This window comes from Thunnus thynnus, chromosome 4 (assembly GCF_963924715.1).
Source record: "Thunnus thynnus chromosome 4, fThuThy2.1, whole genome shotgun sequence".
NCBI classification, from domain to species: domain Eukaryota; kingdom Metazoa; phylum Chordata; class Actinopteri; order Scombriformes; family Scombridae; genus Thunnus; species Thunnus thynnus.
The window spans coordinates 19,638,597-19,657,942 of NC_089520.1; the positions used below are offsets into that span (position 1 = coordinate 19,638,597).

At 35.5% G+C, this 19,346-nt stretch overlaps 1 protein-coding gene across 1 annotated transcript; it reads right to left on the reverse strand.

Annotated features, from left to right (window-relative positions):
* Positions 1-2,817: 2,817 nt before the first annotated feature.
* Positions 2,818-18,996, reverse strand: LOC137180809 (uncharacterized). The gene is made up of 13 exons (XM_067586057.1): positions 17,846-18,996; positions 17,333-17,617; positions 16,672-16,983; positions 16,438-16,497; positions 11,640-11,687; positions 11,310-11,384; positions 10,188-10,289; positions 9,371-9,389; positions 8,878-8,897; positions 8,724-8,740; positions 8,535-8,592; positions 7,725-7,741; positions 2,818-2,838 (listed from the first exon to the last, which is right to left on the reverse strand). The coding sequence occupies exons 1-13, from the start codon at positions 17,856-17,858 to the stop codon at positions 2,818-2,820; spliced, it is 1,047 nt and encodes a 348-aa protein (XP_067442158.1). The 5' UTR covers positions 17,859-18,996.
* Positions 18,997-19,346: the final 350 nt, after the last annotated feature.

The following is a 19,346-nucleotide window of genomic DNA, read 5'->3' on the forward strand; positions in this document are numbered from 1 at the left end:
TTTATTAAAATTTAAGAAACCCACAACCCTTCATTAATGACTTACTAATGTTTATAACTGCAAACAAGATGGCTTTTTAGCATCAGAGAATCCTGCTGTTTCTGATTTGTAATTAAGGAAACTATTTGTGAATTTCCCAGTAAAAACTAAGTAGCTACTTGCTGTTGTTTTGTAGGCTGATGCTTTAGTGGACATTCAGACCAAAAACATTCCTGTGTTAAACCAAAGCAGGGCAAAAAGGTGCATAATAATGAATTAATCAGGAATTACTTAGTAACTACTTAGTATGATATATCGTTTAAATAACCATGAAAAGTTACTGTTTTGTTCCACTCAGCAATTCACAGATATTTATGGACTTATCATTACCAAATATACATTATTATCGTCTGCTCTCTTGAACGATTTTATCCACGAGACGCCTGGCTGCTTTTTGGACACTTTTTAAATGTGTTTTTGTATTTATGTATTTATGAATAAATAGTCAGACACGTTAAAAACATTCACAGCAATGCGTCTTAGCATTTTTGGGGCTTATCATAGGAGTTTCAACAGCAGTCGTCACACTACCTTTTGCACTGAGATTAATCAGTAACTGTTTCTTGAAAAAACAAGAACACAGATATTAAAAATGACACATATTTCAACATTTTCAAAAAAGCCAGAGAAAGTAATTGTCACCTGATGTTGTTTTCACTGATGTTAAGGAAGTAGAGATCAAGCCAACAGTATTACTTGGCCTCAAAACAGTCTGACCTGGTGAATAAAAATAAATAATAATTTAAATACAGTATTTTCAATAAGAAATTTGTTCATTTTGTTGTGAACTCACTCTCAAAGACAAATACCTGTAATTTCATTACCTGATGCTAGTTTTACAGGAGTTACAGGAGTGGAAGCACTGTTAACATTCAGACCTGAAGAATAATGATACAAAGACCTTTCAAAACTTGATTACATTTCAGATTCATAGCATACTCCTGGTGATTTTAAAAGAAAATAAATCAAATATAATCTGTCACATAAATCCATGTTTGTGCTATTTGTATTATTTGTACACTAACATTCAAATTGCTAAAATTAATATTTATGTATCATCTGAGTTCAATGTGTGATATGTAATACAAAGACAGTGTAATTAGATCTATCATTACTTAGAAAACATTTTCTCAAACAAAAAGAAAACCATTATCATCTCCGCCCACAGGTGACTTTGTAATGGAAATGGAGGTTGTTAAATCAGTTTTACTTTTGTTGTTTTCTGCCGAACCTACAAAGAAATCACAAGTGAAACTTTACATCACACTATTGTTATTATGTGCTGATACTTTATCACTTTATTAGATATAATAATATCAGGTGATGGGAATAATATTCACTCACTTTGTATGGTGATGGAGGTTATGTCACTGTGTGGAGATGGAGAATTTATATCTCTAATCTTTACAGTGTAATAACATTTTACTTTAATCTCAGCAGGTGATCTCTGATGTGCCGTCTGCAGCAGTTCAGTCCCTGTCAGTGTCTGCAGACAAGGGCGGACTCTGACAGTTCCTCCACTTAAAGTGTAGAAATAACACTGAAACACAGACACTGATGCTCGACTCTGACAGTTCAGTGTGACTGAGTCTGTCTCTGTGATCACCGGTGGATTCACTGTCAGTTTAGGTGGAAGATGAGCTGAAAATGTAAAGGTAAACATATGTTTATCAAATACGTAATAGTTGCATTAATTTGTGCAACTCACTTTCACTTTTGGTGGAAGAAGTGCTGAAAATGTTGAAGTAAACACATTTTAATTTAATTAAATAATTGCATTTTTCAAGTGTCACGATCACAGGTTGTCATCTGTGTTTTGTTTGCCAACCTCAAGAAGGTTGATCTCACACGGCCTGAAATATAAGCAGGTCCTGTGTTGTTGACCCATCCATCCCACCCTCCTTCTCACTATGTGGACTTTGTTGCTCTATAATAACATTACCATATTTCTTCCTTTGCTTCTGTGATAATTACTATGGCCTTTAGATACTTTGTTAATTGATATGGCGTTTTGGGGAACTTGCTTAAAAGACAGATTTTGTTGTTTTTCTTGGGAGGATGGTCTTATTTGTTTAAATGAACTGAAACCAACACCAAGCTTAAGTGCACAATTGACAGAATGAGGAGGATGCCGGTTCAGCTCCAACCAACCAGGTGAGTGAACAATGCTGTCAGGGACGAGTAGAGCACATGCTCAAAGTGTGTCAAGCTCACCAGGGTTCATGTAAGGCCTGCATGCTAGCAGCTGGTACAGACATGAAGTTCAGCGGTAATTAAATCTTCTGGACCTGACAGCAAATCATTTACCAGAAGCCTACTACCTGCACCGTGACACTTGCAATAAAGAAACACCTCCATTGCATATATCGAATAGTAAATCCACAGAAACATTAAAAAAAAAAGATTTAAAAAAAACTAATGCCACTTGACCCCACTGTTGAATCATGCAGTGTTTCTGCTGATATTGCATAAAGTAAATAGCATAACAGTATAATCACTCACTTTGTATGGTGATGAAGGTTGTGTAACTGTGTGGAGATGGAGAATATATATCTCCAGTCTTTACAGTGTAATAACATTTTACTTTAATCTCAGCAGGTGATCTCTGATTCGTCATCTTCAGCAGTTCAGTCCCTGTCAGTGTCTTCGCACAAGAGGGGACTCTGTCGGTTCCTCCACTTAAAGTGTAGAAATAACACTGAGACACAGACACTGATGGTGGAGCCTGACAGTTCAGTGTGACTGAGTCTGTCTCTGTGATCACTGGTGGATTCACTGTCAGTTTAGGTGGAAGATGAGCTGAAAATGTAAAGGTAAACATATGTTTATCAAATACGTAATAGTTGCATTAATTTGTGTAAAAAAACTCAAATTAATTAAAGCTGCAAGCAGCGTTGAACGGGCCTTTGCGCCCTTGCGCACGTTGGGCCGCGGCACAGTCGAAGGGCTTCTATCACAGGCATGTAGATGTCTTCAGACCCGGGCTGTTTTCAGACAGTACAAGAAGGAGATAAACATCACTTCCTTTGTCCGCTGTTTTGCCCGCTGCTGGGGCTCCTTTGCTGCAATTTTGTGGGGGGCGCTATTCAGCCAGTTAGCATCATTCATGGAATATTGTCATGTGGACGTGTTCAGACCGGGACTCTTATCAAACATGCAAAGTTTGGGGCAGACTGGAGCATTTGCACTAAAGTCATAGCAATTTCCTCCGTCATGGCGAAACATCAAAACTCAACGCCACGCCACGGCCACACGCTTCAACGACAAGACCAAATATGAGTTCTTCCATCATATATTGTCTTTTTTGATCATACTTAGTATGTTTCCTCAGCAAAGTGGGAAAAATATGTGCATAAATCGGCAATGGTCAATAAGTAAACCTGTTAAAAAACCGTGATGTCAATATTGAGCAGAAATAATTGTGATTATGCTTTTTGCCATAATCAAGCACTCCTAAAGAGGACATACATTTTGATTTACATACACACACATACAAAGCATTTAAATATGTGTGTGATAAATTGTTGTCTTTAATTAACAGTTACTTGAACATTTTTCAGTGTGCCCCTAAATTTCTGTGTGCTCCTAATTTTTTACATTTAGGAACACATGTACTCCTCGACAAAAAAGTAAGCATTGAACACTGCTGTCAGATGTATAGAGACAATAAGTAACTGCAGCTGGACACCAAAAAATACTTATATATATATATATTTGAATGGAGAGTGTGAGCAAACCACTAGGTGCTTGGGCCCTAATAAAGGAAAAACTGCAGTACAGACCTACAAATTTTAGTTTTGATTTTATTTTTCTGGAGCACTTTATCACTAAACTGTCACTCTCACTCAATGAGCTCCATTCAACCCCCCCCCCCCCCAACCTCCTATTCTCTCTCTCTCCCTCTCAGTTGGAGAGGAGAATGTCTTGTGAAATATCTTCATAAATGACTTTGGCCAATTCTCACATTAAAAATCACATTTTTTGTAGGAGATTTCGTCGCAAATCCATTGATACAGGTTTCAAAGTGGTCAGACTTATAGTTTAGACATCAGAGCCATTTGTTTGATACAAAGTCCATGCCTAGAGATTGCCTCCCCATTGGTTTACATTGTAAGATGTGATGTGGCACTACAACTTTCAGGGCTTACTAGATCTAAACCGTTCGAGTTATTACAAGTTTTTAACAACTTTTGTTCAGCACAGTGTCATAAGTCATTCAAGTTTGAAGCCAATACCATTAACGCCCTAGGAGAGATAGCATTTCTTGGGGGTCCAAAATTGGCGCAAAGTCGTACTTTGATGGGCATATTGCAGACTTCCTGTTGGATTTATGTCAGGGGTGTCAGCATATGATTTGTAGGTCTTGATGAGACGAATAATTGAGTTTTGGTTCGATCTCTCTACGACATTCCTATGAGCCGTGGCAGCCATATTAGATACATAGGTGGCGCTATAGAGCACATTTTGGCACTTTGGGGGATAATTTTTACATTTTATCAAATTTTTCACCAGACCTGATGTGCAGGCCAAATTTAGTGAGTTTTTGAGCATGTTTAGGGGGTCAAATTAAGGGTTGAAGTGGCGTAATAATAAAGAAAGAAGAAGAAGAAGAAGAAGAAGAAGAAGAAAGAAACAAACACATGAAATACAATAAGGTCTTCGCCCCTTTGGGGCTCAGGCCCTAATAAGAAGAAGAAAGAAACAAACATATGAAAGACAATAGGGTCTTTGCCCCTTTTGCCCTAATAAACTTCCCATACAGTGACAACAGTACAGCAGGACATGAAAGACAATAGGTCATAGACTGACCTTGTACTTGGATCTCATGAAAACAATCTGTTGGAAAAACAATGTGTTAACAAAGTAAATAAATGCAATAATAACTCATTAAGAACTTCAACAAGATGTAGACAGATTAAAACTTTACCTAATGTGTAATTCTATCAATCAGAGGTAGGCATGCTGTGGTATATTAACATGCTGATACATATTAATATACATACGATGCATATTGATTTCATGATTGGGTTATGCTTTAGATTACGGCCTGCATCGATTCCCAATTTACAGTGTAATTGTTTGTGCTGATGGTGTACCAGCACAGTATATATTGATGTAGGTACAAGAGAACAAGATGTGAAGTTAGTGTAAGGTTTAAAAGTGAAGTTAATTTATACATTCAAGTTAATTCACAAAATATGTATTTACAATGTTTACACAGTTAATTATTTATATATCGATGCTGTATTATTTATATATTTACAAGTTCAAATATTTGCATCAGCATCCTGCTAAGGTTGAAACAGTATTGAATCTGCTTCTGTGGTTTTACCTCATTACAGTTGGATCTGCCTCAGTCTAGCTTATGATTGGTTGGTTTAGTCACATGTGCCTAAAAGACGAGGAAGTGTTGTTGTTATGACTCTGATGCCGGGAGCAAGAGTAAAAGGCTGCTTAAAAAGTCATCTGTCTCCATCCTGCTATTTTCTCTCATGAAGAGTGTCAAATTACCACCTATCGAACCCTCACGTTACATTAGCAATTAAAGGTGGTAACAATCTGGGAATTAAAGAATTTATACTGTAAGTAGTTTTTAAACTGACAGGTATCTATTTTAATATTACGAGGTATGTATGATCTTCTCACCTAGTTAGGACCAAAAATTACACTGTAAATTGGGAATAATTACACCATACACTGTGGGCTGTAATCTAAAGAATTAACCAGTGTTTGCAAGGTGAACCTGCATTGGTTTGTATATTAATGATGAAAGAATCAATAGAGGGTTTAACTTACGCATGAAGACGACAAACAACAGGAGTCCTGCCATGATGAAGCTGAACACTAAGACTGACCAGGACTCTTTTAAAGACTACACTTGTGTCTATGACTTTCACATACTGAAATGTCATTTTGCAGAACTCGCTCTCCGGAAAACCACAGCGAGCATCAGAGGTGAATCACACTATTAAACAGGCCACGGAAATACACACACCAAACATCCTTTTCAAAGAACTAACTACGTGTTTTATTTAGATTAATCTACCTACCTACATCATGTGGCTAACCTCAGAAGAAAGACGACAGTAAGTTTGTTCCTCATTTCTTTTGCTTTCTGGTTGTTTTTCCCAGAGTACCTTTAAACAGAGATGGGCAGAACTATTGATGAGCAGCATCTCAGTTTCACTTCTCTTTGGTGTTTGTGTGTGTGTGTGTAAAATACCATATCCAAATTATGCTGCATAAACTGTGTTTTTACATCAAGTTGATAAAGTGTCACATTGATTTAATTAATATGTTTAAGTCATCTTTTAAAATGTATTTTCTTATTATACAAGGTATACTGTATACAAGGAAATAACTTCACTAAACAGCTGTGATTGTTTTTATCTCTTTGTGTTACTGTAGGTTAAATCTTGTTTTGTTGGTTTTTACTGTTTTCTGTGTATGTGTGTTGTATTTGTTTACATAAAAAGTACATTTGTTTATCACTCCTCTTGTGTAAAGCACTTTGTAGAAACTTGTTTTGTGTCTAGAGCTTTACGATTAAACATGAACCTGAACTTCAACTTTTGAAATAAATGGGACTTCTTTTTAATAGTTGTGTATAATGTTTTTATTATTTAAAGCAATTTTCTATCCATTCAGTAGAATTCAACAAAGGCATTACACTGTTCTAAAAAATGTAAACAGTGTAAACATTGTAAGAAAGCAAAATGAAAATAAAGATGCAAGAAAAACAACACTTGAAATTCAAAATGGCTTTAGAGAGCTGTACACTGTATCCCCCTGGTGAGATGCAGCTCGCTCCTCTAAGGTTCAGTTTTTGGTATTTATTCTGTGAAAAGAAAGAAACAGACATGACTTAATTCTTCTCAGTGAACTTTGATTATTTATTGATATTTAAAAGTTGCAGATGTTGAATATCTGTCATGCCACAATAACAACACATATTCACACATTTTCATGACTGCTCCTGAAATGGAAATTATACTTGTTTTAATTCTAGTCAATTTTAAGCACTGGGGCCACCAAGTGGCTCATATTATATTTGTTCAATGTTCTTTACAATCATCTATCCCTGTAAAACAACCTTCATGTCATCTGTTATGTAAACCTAAAATAATAACCTGAATAAAGCTTTTACATATGTCCATTTATTTGCATTTTGATAAAATCCATAACCATTGACACAGTCACTTTTAAGTATTTGAAATAAAAAGTTAATTATTTATTACTTCCGTGACCAATCTATTAACATTAGAAATTCATTTATAATCTTCTAGGTAACTCTGCAAAAAGGGAAAACTTAACTGGTAGAAGTAATAATTCTTTAATCTCAGGCTTACCAATTAAACAGTTCATGGTGTGTTTTTTCATGTATTTATTAATTTAATTTGACCATAGTAGTCACGAGTAAGTAATCCATTAAATCAATTCTCAAACCTATTTTAAGAACTTTATACTGCATTCATGGTGAAATGAAAGAGAAAATCAGCTCACCAGTATTGCATTTATAGATGACGATACTGTAGGTTTCATCATAACCAGCCTGCAAGTTCTTAATTGAAATGATAAAGGAGAGGGAGAGAGAGAGTAACCTCATGTAAGACACCATGGTCATGAAGGAAAACTTCTTAGCAGAAACAGAAGTTTTCAAATCCCCATCCACTGTTATGACTTACCATATAATCCCTGTAATCTGAAACAGAAACCAAAACACTCCTTAGTACACTTTAACAAACAGGTGCAAATAAAATATACATGTATAACACTGATCTATTGCATTGACATGATCATTACAGCGAATGCAAAAGAGTTTTCGGTATTTATTCTGTGAAAAGAAAGAAACAGACATGACTTAATTCTTCTCAGTGAACCTTTCTCATTTATTGAGATTTAAAAGTTGCAAATGTTGAATATCTGTCATGCCACAATAACAACTTATAGAATTCACACATTTTCATGACTGCTCCTGAAATGTTAATTATACTTGTTTTAATTCTAGCAAATTTTAAGCACTGGGGCCACCAAGTGGCTCATATTATATTTGTTCAATGTTCTTTACAATCATCTCTGTACAACAACCTTCATGTCATCTGTTATGTAAACCTAAAATAATAACCTAAATAAAGCTTTTACATGTATCCATTCATTGGCATTTTGATAAAATCCATAACCATTTCAACGGTCACTTTTAAGTGTTTGATATGAAAAGTTAATTATATATTGCTTCCATGACCAATCTATTAACATCAGAATCCATTTATAATCTTCTAGGTAACTCTAAAAAAAATGAAATCCCCATTGGTAAAAGTAATAATAATTCTTCAATCTCAGGTTTACCAAATAAACAGTACATGCAGTATTTTCCAGGTATTAATTAATTTAATTTGACCATAGTGGTCATGCTTAAGTAATCCATTAAAACTATTCCCCAACATTTTAGAACCTTACACTTCATTCAAGTTAAGAGAAAGAGAAAATCAGCTCACCAATATTGCATTTATAGATGACGATACTGTAGGTTTCATCATAACCAGCCTGCAAGTTCTTAATTGAAATGATAAAGGAGAGGGAGAGAGAGAATAACCTCATGTAAGACATGACTAAGACAAGTCATGAAGGAAAACCTCTTAGCAGAAACAGAAGTTTTCAAATCCCCATTCACTGTTGAGACTTACCATATAATCCCTGTAATCTGAAACAGAAACCATAGCACTCCTTAGTACACTTTGACAAACAGGTGCAAATAAAATATACATGTATAACACTGATCAATTGCATTGACATGATCATTACAGCGAATGCAAAAGAGGAAGAAATACTTTGATTTACCAGTGATGATGGCTTTTGGTCTAAATGAAAATAATAGAAAACGTTAGTTATATAAACGAAGAATGTAAAATCCAAATAAATATAGTTTGTGTTATTGTGTTGGTTTTCCCAAACATTTCTGAATACCTGAACAGCTATCAGTACTTTATTCATCACATCCTGACTTAATTATAAATCATCTGATTGGCTATCAGCCGACTAGTAATATCCAGTCTCATTCATACAAGTCTACAGGACATCCTTTCAATCCTGACAGCTCAGACATCTGTTTACTACAACGTATGTTTTCAATGTGCTGGGGGTGTTAGTTTTACCCGCATAACCATCACTGCTAGTCTGATTAACTGAGAGCCCAATCAGTTTTGTTATAAGGGGTACATAATCCTGATGAATGAATGTCTGAAACTATGAATTTAAAACTGGGCAACAATGATAAAGAAGGTGACACCAACTTGGTTTAACCTGGGAATGTTTAAGAGACAAAGTTTCTTACCTCTTGAAAGCACATTTTTCTAGAAAAAGCAAAAAAAAATCATCAAAATCTGATCATTGAAATATATGTTATCAGTTTATCTATAATTCTGTCATCCTGTTTTTCCATATTTTAATGTTATTATCTTGATCTTTTCTCCACACAAAACATATGTTGCATGTCTGTCAGTCCTGGAGGAGGAATCCCTCCTCTGTTGGTCTTTCTGAGGTTTCTTCAATTTTTTCCCCAATAAAGGGTCTTTTGGGGGTTTGTGTTTTTCTTTGTCTGAATCGAAGATCTGAGGAAAGAAGATTTTGTATTGCTGTACAGATAATAAAAGCCCCCTGAGGCTAATTTGTCATTTGTGATATTGGGCTGTATAAATGAAAATGGACTTGCTTAACTTGACATTGCGAAACTGTAATAATCCCTAATAAAATGCAAATATTGAATACAAGTCACTTCTTTATGTTGTACCAAAAAGAACTAAACTTCTTTAAAGGAAATGTGAAGCCACATCAAAGATTTCCTACAACTGCAGTTGGGTTTTACAATAAGAATAAAGCACATATGTATTCCAGCTTATCCCATGTACCTTGTTTTTTTAATTGTGATTGGAATGACTATGACTATTCAAGCCAATATCTTTATTTCAGTATTATTCAACAAACTGGTTAAATGAGACAATAAAGAAATAATGTTATTTAAATCAGCAAGTTCTAACTTGAGCAACTTTGAACAACATATCGCCATGCTAAAAAAAACCTCACATCACATCTTGAACAGATTTCTTGGACACTGAAATAAACTCTGTTGGGGTAAAATTTTAAAGTCTTACCAATTGTGCTTTGGTTGTAGAGGGGTGCAAATCCCAGCAAGATGACACCTACAGTTACTCCAAAACCAACCACAACTACTACCAACTTCCATATCCACGTTTCTGTTTTGGAACAACAAAGGCCACAAACAAGTGTCATTGCAACTAACAGGACTTTAATGTGAATAAAGTTGTAAACATGATGAATCATTTCAATTCAGGTTAAGGATATATTAACCATCGTAATTATGAAATACAGCTTGTTTCACTGTGACACTGCAGAGCAATAGCCTCCATAATACTTAAACCCAGCAGAAAACAGAAACGTACAGTAGTGTCAAGGCTAAAGTCTGGGTTAGCCCACTTTGGATTGTGCAAGTGTGAAAGCTTTTTTTGCCTGGGGCTAAGAATGCTCTAAGAATGATTTTAGCTGTGGGCTAAGTGCAGTGTGAAAAGCCCTTCAAACTAATTCTCAAGATAAATTATGAAATGTTCAGACTGACGGCACAGGCCCACTGATTTGATTCACATAATTTCTTCTCTGACTAACCAATGAATATCAGGCATCCTTGCCGGTATGCAAGTAATTTTTTAATATATTTAATATAATGGTTTTTTTTGTTCTGTTTTTTCATTTTATTCACATTTTGCACAAAGAACATGACATGACTGAAACACAGTGTGTGTGAGCTACTGTTTGTATAGCTTTGGCTGTTGCTAGATGTTTTAATTGCGTACAAGAAAAATCATGGCCGTATGGACAGTCCTTTTTAAAGAAGAACCAAACTGTCAGTAACCACTGATTTAATAAGAAAGTTCTGTAATCAAAGCAATATTTTTTTAGTTGCAGGAAACTTAATTTGTGCCCAAAATCAACAAACTGCAGAGCTACTGAATCTCAGGTGAGGTTTGAAGATGACTTAGTTGAAGAGAGCAGCACATTACCTACAGGTTTTTATAATGTGTCAATTTTAAATATTAATTTTAGTCTCCATTTTTATTAATAAAATTAAATAGTAAATATTTGTTTAGAATCAGAGAAAAAAATATGATAGATGTCCTGTTTTAGGTGAGTTATATTAGCAAATACGTGGTCAATATAGAAAACTTTTTTTTTATGCAGTAATTAAAAAGTAAGTCTACCTGTTATTTCATCATTAGATGCTTGATTCGTAAGAGCTGCGTCAGGAGAGGTCATAGTTATACCAGTAAACGTTCCTTGAACACACAAAAACATTAAAATTAAAAATGACAAAAATCACAATATGTTCTTAGAAGTCAACATGGATCATTAAGAACCTGAGTAATTGTGCCACCTGAGGTCGTTTTCACAGGTGAGAGGGATGTAGAGGTTGAATTACCAGTGTTAGTCGGCTTACCAACAGTCTGACCTGGTAATTAAGAAAAGTACATGTGAAAATATTCAATGGAAAACATACATACAGTGTTTCTTATTATTAGTAATTTTGTTACCTGATGTGGGTTTTACGGGAGTGGAAACCCTACGATAGCTTGGAAGACCTGGTCATTAAGAAGACAAAAAAAAAGTAAAATTCTTAATATATTAATAAATATATAAGTGATATGTGATGATTTTCTGGATTTAGATGTAACAAATTGCTGATTACTTCAGCGCTACTGTAATATTGTCTTTAAGGTTAAAGAAATACAGTTTCTTTCCTTACTGAAAGAATGTTGCAACATATTTAAATCTGTTACTGTACATCAGTGTAAGTTGTATTTTATGTAATGTCATATGCTTTCCATTAACACTAATTTACTATTACTGAAGGCCAAATGTATTTTAGATGATTGTGAACTTTAAAGTGATCTTAACATCGAGTGTTTGAAGTAAACTGATGTAGTGAAGTATAATCAATCATTTTGTCTGGTAGGAATGTAAGATGTACTGTTGTGTAAAGTCAGACTCTTGAGTTCAATATGTGTCTTTACAGTAATACAGCACAATTTAAAAAATTAAAATGTCCAAATCTACATCATTTAAAATATTGACTTCTGCGTGAATTGCATTTTTTTCTTGTCGCTATAATCTTGAAGGAATGTCCACTGCATACTCAGTATTGATGACAGTCAGTTACAGTTTGACAGCACTATTTCATAGTAATTATTTATTGTAAAATTCTGCAATGATTAAAACTATTAAAAATAACAAATATAGTGATAGAGTGATTTGTGATATTGCAGCTGACCTACCTGTGGTCATAGTAAGTGTTGGCGTTGTCTGCGTCTTGCTTGACTCTTTGTCTATAATATCTACAATAAAAGAAGAAAGGAAGGTAGATTTAGCCCTGTCAGTCTCATGTGTGGACAACTGTGTGAAACAGCGTAATTATTTGTGTACTTGAGCTGTTATTTTCACAGAACTAGAAACCAAATAACCTGTTTGTTTGGTTTTTACAATTGTGACCATGTGTATGCATTTATATGTATGTTTTTGACTTTTAAATGGATGTGTTGTAGCAGTGTAGCATGTATTCATGTCATCTCAGACTTACAAGTCAAGCATGATCCACTACTACGAGGAGACAAAGAGTTGGGTCCACTTCCCAAGGTGTAATCACAGCTGGCATCCTTTCTCAGAACAGAACGTAGATGTTTCAACAAATCATCTGTTGAGACAGTAAACTGGCAGAACTTCCAGTTTCTTCTCAATTTTGTTGAGGTCGTTTCCCTCCAGAGGGTTGTTGTTTTTACTGGATGACTTGCTTCTCCAAAGTACAGGTTACATCTCGTATCATGATTAGCAGATCCAGGCAGTGAGCAAGTGAAGAGAACATATTCACCATCAAAATGCTGGAGAGTCATCTGTGGTTTCTGACCTATCAGAAAGATTAATAAAATAATTAAAAGTCAAAGCTATAATGTGCCACTTTGCTATCAAGTACACTGTAATCTGTGCTGGCATTTACAGATATCCTACACTCATACAATACAACACTTATCATGCTTAACAACCATCTAAAATAATAATTTAGTTTAATTCATCTGATGTGAGTTTGTAACATGTAATACAAAGTGTAATCAAATTGGTAACACTTTATAATACAGCCCGCGTTTTACGTTGTAACTTCCCATCACTTACCATGTAATTTCCCAGAACTTATGGTGTAACTTCCTCGTATGAATCAGTACATTACATGTGTATATGTGTACTAAAATCAAATGTTTTTGCTCATGGCAGTTGTGACAATCATTTTTTTATGCATGTGTGTTTGACAGACAAGCTTCACCCACACTCAAGAGATTTATTATGCTTATGTCTTCTACTTCATTGTATTAATTTGAATAGAACAAGTCGAGAAATGGGTCTATACTTTTGAAAATTGGCTCCCAGCAGTCATGTTGGTCCAGCACTGCAGCAGCTCATAACAGGCAATCTTACCTCTCTCCAGTGCACAGATATGAAAGGCTTGTATTGTCATCCGAAGATGAAAAAATGGATTATGTTCCAGTGTGAACTTAATAATACAGCCTGCTCCCTGTTATTACCATGTACTTACAGGGTAACTAGCCTGTACCTACAGAGTAAGGACTGGGGAACAGTGTGAACTTAATAATACAGCCCACTCCCTGTTGTTACTGTGTACTTATAGGGTAACTAGTCTGTACCTACAGAGTAAGACTGGGAGAACAGCACATATGTTGTGGTTTATGTGTAATTAAAGAATAAAATCATTTTTCATAACTTCCTGCGTACCTTACTATTGTGTAATTAAAGATATACTATGTATATTATTACATTACTGTATTGTTATTTTTTCATCCTCAGATGACAATACAAGCCTTTCATAGCTGTGCACTGGAGAGAGGTAAAATTGCCTGTTATGAGCTGCTGCAGTGCTGGACCAACATAGCTGCTAGGAGCCAATTTTCAAAAGTATAGACCCATTTATCGACTTGTTTTATTCAAATTCATACAATGAAGTAGAAGACATAAGCATAATAAATCTCTTGAGTGTGGGTGAAGCTTGCCTGTCAAACACATGCATAAAAAAATGATTGTCATAACTGCCACAAGCAAAAACATTTGATTTTAGTACACATATACACATGTAACGTACTGATTCATACGAGGAAGTTACACCATAAGTTCTGGGAAATTACATGGTAAATGTTGGGAAGTTACACTTTAAAACCTCAATTGTTACTCCCTTGTTTCACGTTGTTTCGTTTTCTACCGCTGTACCTACATTTAAGTACCAGTAAGAACCGGAAAGTATTTTATATGTATGGATTCATACGAGGAAGTTACACCGCAAAACGCGGGCTGTATTATAAAGTGTTACCATCAAATTTTTCATTACTCAGAATATTTTTGGTGTTCAACCCCTAAAAACACATGTACACCTGAAATATAACACCAAGCCACTTATCCTGTGCTGACACTATCAAGATATAATAATATCAGTAGATAAGAAGTAACAGTCACTCACTTTGTATGGTGATGGAGGATGAGTCACTGTGTGGAGATGGAGAATTTGTCTCTCCATGTGTTACAGTGTAAAAACATTTCACTTTAATCTCAGCAGGTGATCTCTGATTCGTCATCTTCAGCAGTTCAGTCCCTGTCAGTGTCTTCACACAAGAGGGGACTGTGACAGTTCCTCCACTTAAAGTGTAGAAAAAACACTGAGACACAGACACTGATGGTGGAGTCTGACAGTTCAGTGTGACTGAGTCTGTCTCCGTGATCACCGGTGAACTCACTTTCACTTTTGGTGGAAGAAGTGCTGAAAATGTTGAAGTAAACACATTTTAATTTAATTAAATAATTGCATTTTTCAAGTGTCACGATCACAGGTTGTCATCTGTGTTTTGTTTGCCAACCTCAAGAAGGTTGATCTCACACGGGCTGAAATATAAGCAGGTCCTGTGTTGTTGACCCATCCATCCCACCCTCCTTCTCACTATGTGGACTTTGTTGCTCTATAATAACATTACCATATTTCTTCATTTGCTTCTGTGATAATTACTATGGCCTTTAGATACTTTGTTAATTGATATGGCATTTTGGGGAACTTGCTTAAAAGACAGATTTTGTTGTTTTTCTTGGGAGGATGGTCTTATTTGTTTAAATGAACTGAAACCAACACCAAGCTTATTTGTTTGACAAAACGAGGAGGACACCGGTTCAGCTCCAACCAACCAGGTGAGTGAACAATGCTGTCAGGGACGAGTAGAGCACATGCTCAAAGTGTGTCAAGCTCATCAGGGTTCATGTAAGGCCTGCATGCTAGCAGCTGGTACAGACATGAAGTTCAGTGGTAATTAAATCTTCTGGACCTGACAGCAAATCATTTACCAGTAGCCTACTACCTGCACCGTGACACTTGCTATAAAGAAACACCTCCATTGCATATATCGAATAGTAAATCCACATACACATTAAAAAAAAAAGATTTAAAAAAAAAACTAATGCCACTTGACCCCACTGTTGAATGCTGCAGTGTGTCTGCTGATACTGCATTAAGTAAATAGCATAGCAGTATAATCACTCACTTTGTATGGTGATGGAGGTTGTGTTACTGTGTGGAGATGGAGAATTTATATCTCCAATCTTTACAGTGTAAAAACATTTCACTTCAACCTCAGCAGGTGATCTCTGATGTGCCATCTGCAGCAGTTCAGTCCCTGTCAGTGTTTTCACACAAGAGGGGACTGTGACAGTTCCTCCACTTAAAGTGTAGAAATAACACTGAGACACAGACACTGATGGTGGAGTCTGACAGTTCAGTGTGATTGAGTCTGTCTCTTTGATCACCGGTGGATTCACTGTTAGTTCAGGTGGAAGAAGAGCTGAAAATTTAGAGGAAGAAATATGTTATCATATCAAATACTGAATTGTTGCATTAATGTGGTGAAATTCCTAATGAGAAATTGTGATTTAATGTACTGTATAGGAAGTAGAGAAAATGTACTCTGCGTCCATGTGCACAAATGGTCAAATTAATTGTAGACTGTAATAAACTGTTCAAGCTGTGATGACAGTGCAGCTGTTTATGAACTAATATCAAACTCAGGACTGACCTTGTGCTTTCATCTCATGAATGGAATGCGTGAATAACATTTTTTTCTTGTCACTATAATCTTGAAGGAATGTCCACTGCATACTCAGTATTGATGACAGTCAGTTACAGTTTGACAGCACTATTTCATAGTAATTATTTATTGTAAAATGCTGCAATGATTAAAACTATTAAAAATAACAAATATAGTGATAGAGTGATTTGTGATATTGCAGCTGACCTACCTGTGGTCATAGTAAGTGTTGGCGTTGTCTGCATCTTGCTTGACTCTTTGTCTACAATATCTACAATAATAGAAGAAAGGAAGGTAGATTTAGCCCTGTCAGTCTCATGTGTGGACAACTGTGTGTTTGGTTTTTACAATTGTGACCATGTGTATGCATTTATATGTATGTTTTTGACTTTTAAATGGATGTGTTGTAGCAGTGTAGCATGTATTCATGTCATCTCTGACTTACCAGTCAAGCTGTATCCACCACTACGAGGAGACAAAGAGTTGGGTTCACTTCCGAAGGTGTAATCACAGCTGGCATCCTTTCTCAGAACAGAACGTAGATGTGTCAACAAATCATCTATTGAGACAGTAAACTGGCAGAACTTCCAGTTTGTTGAGGTCGTTTCCCTCCAGAGGGTTGTTGTTTTTACTGGATGACTTGCTTCTCCAAAGTACAGGTTACATCTCGTATCATGATTAGCAGATCCAGGCAGTGAGCAAGTGAAGAGAACATATTCACCATCAAAATGCTGGAGAGTCATCTGTGGTTTCTGACCTATCAGAAAGATTAATAAAATAATTAAAAGTCAAAGCTATGATGTGCCACTTTGCTATCAAGTACACTGTAATCTGTGCTGGCATTTACAGATATCCTACACTCATACAATACAACACTTATCATGCTTAACAACCATCTAAAATAATAATTTAGTTTAATTCATCTGATGTGAGTTTGTAACATGTAATACAAAGTGTAATCAAAATTGTCATTACTCAGAATATTTTTGGTATTCAACCCCTAAAAACACATGTACACCTGAAATATAACACCAAGCCACTTATCCTGTGCTGATATTGTATCAAGATATAATAATATCAGTAGATAAGAAGTAACAGTCACTCACTCTGTATGGTGATGGAGGATGAGTCACTGTGTGAAGAATATGTGTCTCCAAACATGGCAGTGTAATAACATTTCACTTCAACCTCAGCAGGTGATCTCTGATGTGCCATCTGCAGCAGTTCAGTCCCTGTCAGTGTATACAGACAAGGGAGGACCGTGGCAGTTTGTTCACTTAAAGTGTGGAAATAACAATGAGACACTGATGTTGGAGCCTGACAGTTCAGTGTGACTGAGTCTGTCTCTGTGATCACCTGTGGATTCACTGTCAGTTTAGGTGGAAGAGATGCTGAAAATTTAGAGAAGGAAATATGTTATCACATCAAATACTGAATTGTTGCATTAATGTGGAGAAATTCCTAATGAGAAATTGTGATTTAATGTACTGTATAGGAAGTAGAGAAAATGTACTGTACATCTATGTACACAAATTATCAAATTAACTGCAGACTGTAATAAACTGTCCTTACTATGACAGTGCAGCTGTTTATTAATTAATATTAAACTCAGGACTGACCTTGTGCTTTCATCTCATGAAAGGAATCTGTTGGAGAAACAACAAGTTAACGAGGGAAACAGATGTAATAATAATTGATCAATAACTTAAAATTAGAGGTTTAACTTGCATATGAGGAAGACTAACAAAAGGTGTCCAGCCATGATGAAGCAAAATAATGCAAACGTATTTCTTAAGACTACACTTGTGTGTCTGACTACATGGACTTTGATATACAGGAGTGTCATTTTGCAGAACTTGTTCTCAGGAAAACCACAGCAAGCATCAGAAATGAACCACACTGACAGGCCACAGAAAAACTTTACAATATTTTATTCAGCCTTCAGTATGTGTGGTGCGGTATATTTAGATCAAATCTACCACAGTGTTGTTTAACTGTGTCTGAGAAATAAACGTTTGTTCATCATTTATGTTGTTTTATAATTGTTTCTCTTATTTTTTTTCTTTTATCTGTTGTTTTTTGCTAAATCAGGCAGGACTGGTGATACAGGCTACATACTGTACATCACATAAATCCAAACCCGTGTCATCACATTTAATTGGTCTTGTTTTTAGTATTTTTGAGGTAACTTCATGATAAAATTGAAGCCAAACAACTTCAGTCAGTCTTGAACCAGCAATAATTATTAATCTGACCAGTTGGAGGCAGCTGAAACAAACTGTGAACACAACATTGACATATCAATTTATCAAGTTTATATAGTGGACTTGTTAGCAAGTAGTTGCATATTTACACATCCAGCAGTTACAAAGCACCATTATCATTAATTTGGAGTCTTGTTTCAGATGAATCTCACGTTACACATGGTCATCCAATTCATTTTATTATTGAAAATTTCGATTATTGATGCTTTAAGTGACAGAATACTTAAATTAAATTAGAAGTAGGGCTTTAAAGAGTTATTTTTTAAGTAGCTCGCACCTGTAAATTCACACTTAGCATGTTCATGGTCTGCCCTAAACATGCAATTATTTCCCATTTTTGTCCTAAACATTTCACCCAGAAATCTGCATTTCACTTCATATATCAAGAATAATGTTGCAGTGAAGCTTATACTGTACTTGTACAACCAACAGAGCTGCTTTTGTTAATTACTTGCCAAACCACAGCCACTAGCCATATTCCCTGTAATCTGAAACAGAAACCAAAGTACTTATACAAATAAAATATACATGTATGACACTGACATATCACCAGTTTTGGTCTAAATGGCAAAAATAGAAAAAGTGTTTTTTGTGAGATAAAGGAAATGTACTTTATGTTCATGACATCCTCTAAAAGTCTTTTATTTTTGAAACTGTCCATTCTTATCCAGACCTTGCATGTTCATGATCTTTTTGTAGTCATTACCCATTTTAGTGCTGACTTTTCTTCACAGAGATCTGCATTTGCCTTTCAGTATGAAGCTCTGTGTTTTTCTGTCGTTTTTATCGCAGTAAATTTAATGCCTCGCCCTCTAAACTTTGTATGTACTGCCTGGAGAAATGTTTCTCCCTAGTA